Raw genomic sequence first — 10,103 nt, forward strand, 5'->3', positions numbered from 1 at the left:
TGAAAGAACAGGTAAAGCACCACTCAACACTTTCCAAAGAAACACTTTGAGTTTGGGATCTTTTTGTAGCTTCCACACCTGAGCTTTCAAGACATTGAGAGATGGTTGAATATCTGCTTCATGATAAATCAGATGCTTATTTATTTGACCAGCAAACCAGTAAGCCGACTTAACCGTAAAATCCCCGCTCTTATTAAATCTCCAAACTATGAAATCTTCTCTATCCACCACCGGTTTGTGTTTCTTTATTCGCACTACATCGACTGGCAGAAAATGATACTCTAGCTTCTGGTCATCCCAATCTCTTGTCTGAAAATCTATGAGGTCTTTTACTCTGAGATTAATATCTATCACAAAGTTTTTTATCCAAGGCTATAAGATCTTGTTATGTCCATCTATTTATTTATATTAAACGCAAACATTATCTATAATATATATGTTTTCTCGTCAACAATTTAATATCAAACTTTTTTTTTGTTGTGAAAATTCAGGAGGTAACTCCATAAATACATAAACTATGTAGACTTTTGTAATTTTCATTCTTATTTTTCTTCTATCATTTTCAAATGTATTTAATATTATTGCGAGCTAGAGACCCTACCTTCTTGTGGTCTTATCGTTCAAATAGTATAGTGTATATAATAATAATAACAATATGTCAACGGTTTTTGGTGAGGACGAATTAAGAAGAAGAAGTCAGTGTCTCCAAGAATTTGACTCAGACCAATACCAAAACTGCCTTAACTCGTCAAAATATCAATTCTGGACTATTCATTTCAACGTCTCCTTCAAACATGTATGTATGTATATAAATACCTCCACCCACCAACACCACATCTTACCAAGTCTTTAAACATAGATCCTCGCATTTACGTATAGATTTAATATCTCTAGAATTTTCAAGAGCATCGAGATCCATCAGGTATATTACACAACGTCCTTCCCTACAAAACATATTATTTAAGTTCTAAGTTTTTGTTCTTTGATAAGTTTTCTCTATATTTGCTAATTGATTATTGATGCATGTACGTGGCGATGTCTCATTTGCAGTACAACAAAGGAAAATGTCGCCGTCGATGATAGCTCCGGTGGTGGAAGAAGAGAACAAGAAATACCAAAAAGGTGTGAAACATCTTTGTGACAATGGTGTGACCAAAGTGCCAACCAAATATATATGGCCTGTACATGACCGACCCATCTTCACTAAATCCGACAAGCTCATCAAACCAAAACAAAACCTAAAGCTTCCCCTCATAGATCTCGCTGAGCTTCTTGGACCTAACCGGCCTCACGTTCTACAAACCATAGCCGAGGCCTGCGAAACCTACGGTTTCTTCCAGGTTTGTTCTCAAATCCCAAATGGTTAAAGTAAGCCATAGCTTACACAAAGTTATATTTAGCTTGCTTGCTAAACAAGTTAGTTATGTTAATGGGCATGTAGGTGGTGAATCATGGGATGGAGGGAGATGTGAGCAGGAACATGATAGAAGTGTGTAAGAGATTCTTTGAGCTTCCGTACGAGGAGAGATCAAAATACATGTCGTCAGACATGTCGGCTCCAGTACGGTACGGTACGAGTTTCAACCAGATCAAAGACAATGTCTTTTGTTGGAGGGACTTCTTGAAACTCTACGCACATCCTCTGCCTGATTATCTTCCTTATTGGCCTTCTTCTCCCTCCGATTTCAGGTAAGATTTTCCCACATTTACATTTTTTTTTCGTTTCCTAAAATATAGATATTTTAAATTTTGAAATTTCAACAAGAAATTTAACAAATACTTTTTTAGCACATGTGTTTTAAGTATTAAACTCGAAAACAGGTAGTTCAAAGGTAATATATAATTTAGACATACAATTTAGAATCTTTTACCAAATTCTTCTATTTTGGTCACAAAGTGCATACGCAATCTAAAGGCTATGGCGGTTATTTGATGTATTAGAAAAAGATATGTATGTAAGTGGCGGCTTGTGAATCAATAGAGATGAGTGGGATTATTATCATACTACTAATACTAAATAACAAAGAAAAGGTCACATAAAACGACTTATTTATAATTTATCTTCATAGCTACACCGCACCACCAAAAAACTAGCAGTCACGGGGCTACTTTACATATCACGCGTAATATATAATAATAAATCATTGTCCAATATGTTTTATTTAACATAGTGTAAATTTACTAAAAGTGACATGTAAATAAACTTTATATGTATAAAAACAAATTGAAAAACAGGAGTTTGGCGGCTACCTACGCTAAAGACACGAAAGAGATGTTCGAGATTATGGTGAAAGCCATCATAGAGAGTCTTGAAATCGATGGCGGCGACGAGGCCGTGGAGGAGTTGGAAGAGGGAAGTCAGTTGATGGTGGTGAATTGTTATCCGCCGTGTCCGGAGCCGGAGCTGACGCTAGGGATGCCACCTCACTCAGACTACGGCTTCTTGACGCTTCTTCTTCAAGACGACGTCGAAGGCCTTCAGATTCTTTACCGTGACGAGTGGGTCACAGTTGATCCCATACCTGGCTCTTTTGTCGTCAACGTCGGCGATCATCTCGAGGTATATAATTAGCATATTCCTTGAACGTTTTCCATGAAGTGTTTTTTTATATTTTGTTGTTTGTTGTCTAAATAATTTGTATCTTAAACTCGAGGGACAGAAATGGACAATGAAAAATTCCAACTATATTGTTAAACTTAGAAAAATATATAGTTTGTTACTAAATAAAAGCATTTCTAAACCAAGTTCCGTTGGTCCAGTGGTAAAGGGAGAAAAACTCTCGCCACTTGGGTTCGAGTAGCGTTGGTCACAGGGTTCAAAATTTAACATGGTTTCTCTCGGTCTCAGAAGATTAGTCTTTGGGCCTAGGAAGCCTTTAAAATCACTTCTGAGTTATTAAAAAAAAAAAAGCATTTCTAATGAAAAATAATTCTACAAGATAATTAATCATTGTTAGACTTAGGCTAGTAGTTAATTTTTGATATTTAAAAGTGATTAGCACATCAACATTAATTTCTATTATAAGGATCTCTATTTTTTTTGTTTTAACTAACAGTTTTTTGGTCACTCTTTCTGTAGATATTTAGCAATGGGAGATACAAAAGCGTGCTACATAGGGTATTGGTAAATTCCACAAAGCCTAGGATATCAGTAGCGTCGCTTCATAGCTTCCCCTTGACCTCCGTTGTGAAACCATCATCGAAGCTCGTCAATGAACTTAATCCACCACAGTATATGGACACCGATTTTGCCACTTTTCTTCAATATGTTTCGTCTCGAGAACCTAAGTGGAAGAATTTTCTTGAATCACGCAAAATTCACTATATAAGATAAATTAAACTACCCTTTTCCTAATGTTAATAACATTGAGGTGAATTAAATTGTGTTATAGATTTACGTCATATATATATATATATATATATATATATCAGGAGAAATAATAACAAAATATACAGCCATATCTTTCCGCTACAAACAGAAAATACGAGACTAGAGATATAGGATATTCTTCAGCTATGTTATTTTAATAGTATTCTGTTCCAAATATGTTTGTAATCTGATTGAATATCCAAGAGTTTTTTTTTTGTTTTTCACATAGATTTTGGTTTCACAGCACGTTAACAATAATAGAAATCATAATCTAGAACTAGAGAGGATTTTAATTTAAAAGGTGGTTTTGATCATCAAAACTCATCGGAAAGCAAATAACTAGCATTAGAAAGAAGTTTAATTACGCAATAGTGTTTGCTTCTGGCTTATTGATTCTCGATGATTACGCTTGTGGGAATCTGTAGGCTGTAGCTTAATGATTGAGTAAGCACAAGAGAAAGTAGTTTAAAAAATGGAAGTAGAGGGTATCTGTAGGCTGTTCTTTGGTGGATATAAGCAATAAAGAATAGTCTATATGGCAGAAGAGGACCAAGAGTTCAAAAGATTTTAGATTAACTAACTATTGCGTGTTTGTAAAATGTAGAATGGTTCAGAACTATGAGCAGAAGAGTGACTTGGAAAAGCATGAGTTTGTGAAATTATAGACTATTTCAGGACTTAAGCTGTTGGATGTGGCCAGTTCTACTCCAGGAAAGGGTTTGAGTTATTGAGATTGGTTTCTTTGGAAACTAGATGGAGACGGGTTACGCTGTTACAAATGGTCGATGAATAGGGTTATTCCATATGTTTATCTGAGATGCTCGAGCTCAGTCTTCAAAATAAAGATTGTTTTATCTAACAACCTGTATCTTTGGAAGCAATTGTGCTGTTGTGCAAGATTTTTGAGAGTTTAACATCTGGATCTTGGGGAAAAATCGATCACCGACACACAATCTGGTCTCTGATAAACATATCCAATTGTGCTTTTAGGTTTATCATTCTCTGTGTTTCTAGGTTGTAGACATTAATGTAGTAGACTTCACAACATAAGTATCATTTCATTCTAGCTTTGTAAAATATGTCAACAATCGTTTGGATGGTCGATATGCAAAGGGAATTCTTTGTATTTTTAAGATTGTGTCAAGAACTTGATAATGAATATAATCTTATTTTTTTGGTTTTCTGGTAGAAAATTCACAAGTTTTGGTTATTGTAATGAGTTTAAAATATGTGTATTCACGATGAACTATGAGGGGACAATATAGCTCTTTGATACTCAAACGTGAAATCTATTTGTTTAACATGTTACACTTTTTAGGCCGAAATTGTAATTTAAGTGAACGCTATAATAACAACAAGAAGCTAGTCAAGCAGAAGATATTGTGACTATTTTACTTCAAACTTTTGTGACGCAATAGACAAGGTTTTTTTTGAAACGGGTAGTACAACACATGTAGAGATGGATGTGACCATTAGCAGAAATTTGTATTAGTCAATAACGTATGGTTTAATTAGGTTAACAAAATCCCAAAAGATAGTAATGAAAATTTGGAAACTTGTCTAAAACAAAGAAAATATGTTGACCAGGAAATAAATTCTATGACAAAATAAAGGAAAATGTATATAATACCAAAGAATTAAATTGCATGAGATTGTAGTCAACAAATTAATATTTTCTTTGGAAATTAATTTAACATTTATGTGATGGATTCACTCCTATATATACTCTCAATGTCTAATTGTTGCATAAGTCATAAGAAAATTGAAAGAGTTGGAAAGAGAGAAGGATGATGGTTTGTAAGAGTTTGCTTATCGTTCTCTTAATTGTGTCTCTCTTTGGTCTTCACCAATGTAAGAATTTGTTCAGTTTTTTTTTTTTCCCTACAAACCAAAATTTATAGTTGATGCGACTCAACTCAAGTATATTCGTCTCATCTCACCCATCTAAATTCATATTAACATTTGTCATATGATTCGATGGATTCATATCCAAAGTTCCAAACACATCCAATAAGATCAGTGTTCTCCTTGGAATATCATAGATCAGTCATACATGCATATATTTTTTTCACATCCATTTTGACAGTCAATATACATTTGTTGTTATTTTCGCATACACTTTATAGAAGAAAGTTATTAGTTGAGATCTAATCAAAGATGAGCTGTAATATTACACTTGATACATAGTCAAAGTTTATACTTAAATATATCAACATTACTGTTGCAACATAATTATTTTGAAATAATATTTGTAGGTCACGAGCCCGATCCCGACCGTCACGAGCCGTATCCCAACCGCCACGAGCCGGATCCCGACCGCTACGAGCCGGATCCCGACCGTCACGAACCGGATCCTGACCGCTACGAGCCGGATCCCGACCGTCACGAACCGGATCCCGATCGTCACGAGCCGGATCCCGATCGTCACGAGCCGAATCCCGATCATCCAAAGGGAATAGAAAGATGTTTCCATAAATATATGGGAGAATCATGGCAACTCGAGTATTTATGTTGTATAAAAAAACCTTCCATATGCACTCCTGTCAGCTTTCCTGAAGATTGCATTAAGTGCCCGTCGCTTACAAAAGATGAAACACCTTCTCCTTCCGTCGATGCAACATTGCCTCATATGTAAAATGTTCATTGATTGATGATGTTATTTTATAAAAAAAAATCATTAGATAAAGTTTCGTGTATCATGCAGAATTTTAGTCTGATATTTAAATAAAAATATCTGAGAAATTTTTTCAGATTTTTATATATTTTATGTCTGCAGAAACAAATAGATTTTTGTTGTGGCGTAACAACTCTATAAACAAGAAAAATAGAAGAGGTGGCTTTTACTGATTGGCACCAATTATTCCATGATATATAATTGTCTCCAAATTACAAAAAGAATAACAAACCAAGAAAATTTAAGTAGAAATGGTTCAAAAACAGCAGAGTAATTGTACATTTTTTTTCTATGTTGTCAAACATTAGTTAAAATTTTCTAAATATTATTTTATGATTTGGCCGAGTTTTTTCTAGTGTTTACTTTTAAAATTCAAATCATATCATATGTAATATATATATCTTACTATAGTTTTAATTTTTTTTTTTATCATCAATATTGCAACTTTAAAGAAAAAGATATAATGAAAACAAAAATTATGATGAGTGAACGAAAGAAGAGAAAAAAAAATGTACTAAGTTTTAAGAAATAGAAAACTCTTTGTAAACTTTTGCAATTTACCAAAAAGTTAATAGTAAGCGACGTCGTTTCGTGACTTGGTCGTGAGTCTCTCTCGTCGCGACGACGGCGACACTGTCTGCTTCTGCCGTTGGAGATATCTCTACTTCCGACTCCGCAATCTGCGAATCTCCTGCAAAGCTCTCAAATTTTATATCTTCCTTTCTGGTTTGTTTTGCCTCCTAGGTACTCAATATGCTTTGCTTTCCTGATCAATTGGTACATTAATAAATAAACATATGTGAAAGTGAAATAGTGGCTGTATCTGTATTCTTGGTTTTGCCCTGTTTCTGTATGAGTCTCGATTCGGTTTTGCTGCTTCTCTGTTTGCTTGTGTTCTTTTCGTTGATTGTTAAATTTGATTTCTGCTGTTTTGATTATTATTTGCTACCATTAACTTTTTTTTTTGTTAGAAACAGAGGTAACATCAGTCTCACTCTTTGAATCTTTTGCCTGTTTCTTTCCAGGTCTAGTACAGAAATTTTTGTTTCATGCAATAAAATCCATGCATTCATGCATTGATAAGTTCTCTCTATATTTGCTAATTGATTATTGCTGCATTTACGTGGCCATGTATCATTTGCAGGACAACGAAGGAAAATGTCGCCGTCGACGATAGCTCCGGTGGTGGAAGAAGAGAACAAGAAATACCAAAAAGGTGTGAAACACCTTTGTGACAATGGTGTGACCAAAGTGCCAACCAAATATATATGGCCTGAACCTGACCGACCCATCTTCACTAAATCCGACAAGCTCATCAAACCAAAACAAAACCTAAAGCTTCCCCTCATAGATCTCGCTGAGCTCCTTGGACCTAACCGGCCTCACGTTCTACAAATCATAGCTGAGGCCTGCAAAAATTATGGCTTCTTCCAGGTTGGTTCCCAAATCCCAAATGGTTAAAGTAAGCCATAGCTTACACAAAGTTATATTTAGCTTGCTTGCTAAACAAGTTAGTATGTTAATGGGCATGTAGGTGGTGAATCATGGGATGGAGGGAGATGTGAGCAGGAACATGATAGAAGTTTGTAAGAGATTCTTTGAGCTTCCGTACGAAGAGAGATCAAAATACATGTCGTCAGACATGTCGGCTCCAGTACGATACGGCACGCGTTTCAACCAGATCAAAGACAATGTCTTTTGTTGGAGAGACTTCTTGAAACTCTACGCACATCCTCTCCTTGAATATCTTCCTTATTGGCCTTCTTCCCCCCCCCCCCCCCCCCCCCCCCGACTTCAGGTCAGATTTCTCACATTCACATTTTTTTCGTTTCCTAAAATATAGTTATTTTAAATAGTGAAATTCCAACAAGAAACTTAACAAAGACATTTTTAGCACATGTGTTGTAAGTATTAATCAAACTCGAAAACAGGTAGTTCAAAGGTATATGTGTATTACTTTAGACACACAGGTAGAATCTTTTACCAAATTCTTCTATTTTGGTCACAAAGTGCATACGCAATATAATCTAAAAGGCTATGGCGGTTATTTGTTTTATTAAAAAAAGATATGTATGTAAGTGGCAGCTTGTGAATCTATAGAGATGAGTGGGATTATTATCATACTACTAAATAACAAAGAAAAGGTCACACAAAACTGTTGGATAAGCTTGAAGTTAGCATAAGCAAAAGGTGTTGTTATCCTAACCGAGTTATTGTTAAGAGATAAGAATGAATTATGTTTAGGAGTTATCTAAACATAAGGTGTTTTGTAGTAGAAATAAGTTTTGGTTTTTCATATAAAAGGGATGTCAAGGTGTGACATTGGTTGAAGGATTTGAGAGAGAGATCAAAAACTTTAGTTATTTGAGTTAGTTTTTCTAAAGCTATTAAAAGAAGCGTTTTTATATTTCGATCTTTACATTCGAATTCTAGACACGAACATGATAACAAGACCACCAAAACTAGCAGTCACGGGACTACTTTACATATCACACGCGTAATACATAAACATTTAGTAAATAATAAAAAATAGTATATTTTAGTAATCAAGTGTAACTATATATATATTTCGATTTCAAAAACATTTAAACAACTCTGAAAAACTTCAAACCATTTAACTATTTGTTGCATTTCAATCAACAAATTCTTTCATTTCTTATTAGACACACATATTCTTATGATTCTTGACTACGTAAGTTATGTTGCATTATCTACTATTTTATATTTGTGTACGCATTTGACATATGACACATAAATGAATGTATATATATAGGCATATCATCTATGGTATAAGTGTTAAATATCTAAAATTTGCACAAAAATTGCTTAACATTTGCTTAAAACATATTTAAAATATGCAAAAAGGAGTAATTTTTTGCTCTATGTAATAAGATGAGACAACTTAATCAAAATTTCCAATGAGATAAATAAGTATACTCAAAATAAGAATACAAAAAAACAAATAATCATACTTTATGCTGGTTGAGTCCAAAGTGCTTTGCATCTAGTTATCATCCACACTGAGAGATTATTACTCCTGGTTTATAATTTTTTTGCCTAAATCTGTGATGATGCTTCGGGTTTGGTTCATTCAATCTTAATCGAGAAAACAAAAAGGCAACAAAGAGAGGATTCTTTCACATTTAATCTTACATAGATTACTTGCATTAGCAAGCATAAGTAAAACTTGTAAATAATCTTCTTGATTTTGGTATGCTCTAAAGCCATTGCTCACCATCGATAAAGGAGATGTTGGTGAAAGGAGCTGCTTCCACATCGGTGAGTTGTTTCGCATAGGGAACTCGTTCACTATGATTGGCTCCCTGTCCGTAGCACCGATGTTCTCCATAATACATCGTCTTTTGCGTCTTGTGAGGAGAAAATTGTTAAGAGGACAAAGCTTTTTCTTTCTTTTATAGAAAACTTTGGGAAGATGATGTTGATCAATTAGTATCCCAATTTTCATTTGATATTTCTTACTGTCATCACAACTAAAGATTCCCTGAATTTTCTTAATTTGTTTTAATTTTTAATTTTTTACCTCTTTATATGTTCAGCAATTTATGTATATGGTTTTGTAGTTTAGGCATTTAAGAAATTTGAGACTCAGAAACGTCCTTATGAGTTGGTGTCATAGCTTTTTTGCACATGATGCTTTTAACGCTAGTCATCTAATTTTAGTGTCTATTTTCGTTTCTGTAAACTAAATACTAGCATACATTTTGATTCTGCACAGTTGAGAGTAATTGATATCATGTACAGTGAAATATTTCTTCCATGATTAATGTTGTATTTTACAAGGTAAGGTTAATGTGTAATTGTTCTCAAACAAATAAAAAAATCTGATATTTTTTTTGAGAAAAATTCATTGCAGACCTAAATTATTTAACACACAATAAAAATAATAATATTTGCGTTTGAAAGTTTACAAATAGTTGGGGTTTCTTCAAAAATTTGGATTTTTGGTTTAATTGATATCATATACAGTGACATAATATTAATGTTGTATTTTACAAGCTAAGGATCATTTTTAAAAGAAACAAATAGTGTGTATATAAT

General features: G+C 33.9%; 1 protein-coding gene and 1 long non-coding RNA gene across 2 annotated transcripts; both read left to right on the plus strand.

Moving 5' to 3' along the window:
* Nucleotides 1-793: 793 nt before the first annotated feature.
* LOC104782091 (putative 2-oxoglutarate-dependent dioxygenase SLC1) lies at nucleotides 794-3,594 on the plus strand. Its single transcript, XM_010506915.3, has 5 exons — nucleotides 794-922; nucleotides 1,051-1,340; nucleotides 1,442-1,689; nucleotides 2,236-2,560; nucleotides 3,080-3,594. Exons 2-5 carry the CDS (start codon nucleotides 1,065-1,067, stop codon nucleotides 3,332-3,334), a joined length of 1,104 nt encoding a protein of 367 aa, XP_010505217.1. The 5' UTR covers nucleotides 794-922; nucleotides 1,051-1,064; the 3' UTR covers nucleotides 3,335-3,594.
* A 1,514-nt stretch (nucleotides 3,595-5,108) lies between these two features.
* LOC104784222 (uncharacterized) lies at nucleotides 5,109-6,132 on the plus strand. The gene is made up of 2 exons (XR_015597554.1): nucleotides 5,109-5,221; nucleotides 5,626-6,132. It is a non-coding gene; the product is annotated as an uncharacterized LOC104784222 (long non-coding RNA).
* The last annotated feature ends 3,971 nt before the right edge of the window (nucleotides 6,133-10,103 follow it).

Source organism: Camelina sativa, chromosome 4 (assembly GCF_030686135.1).
Source record: "Camelina sativa cultivar CO46 ecotype springtype chromosome 4, ASM3068613v1".
Lineage (NCBI taxonomy): Eukaryota > Viridiplantae > Streptophyta > Magnoliopsida > Brassicales > Brassicaceae > Camelina > Camelina sativa.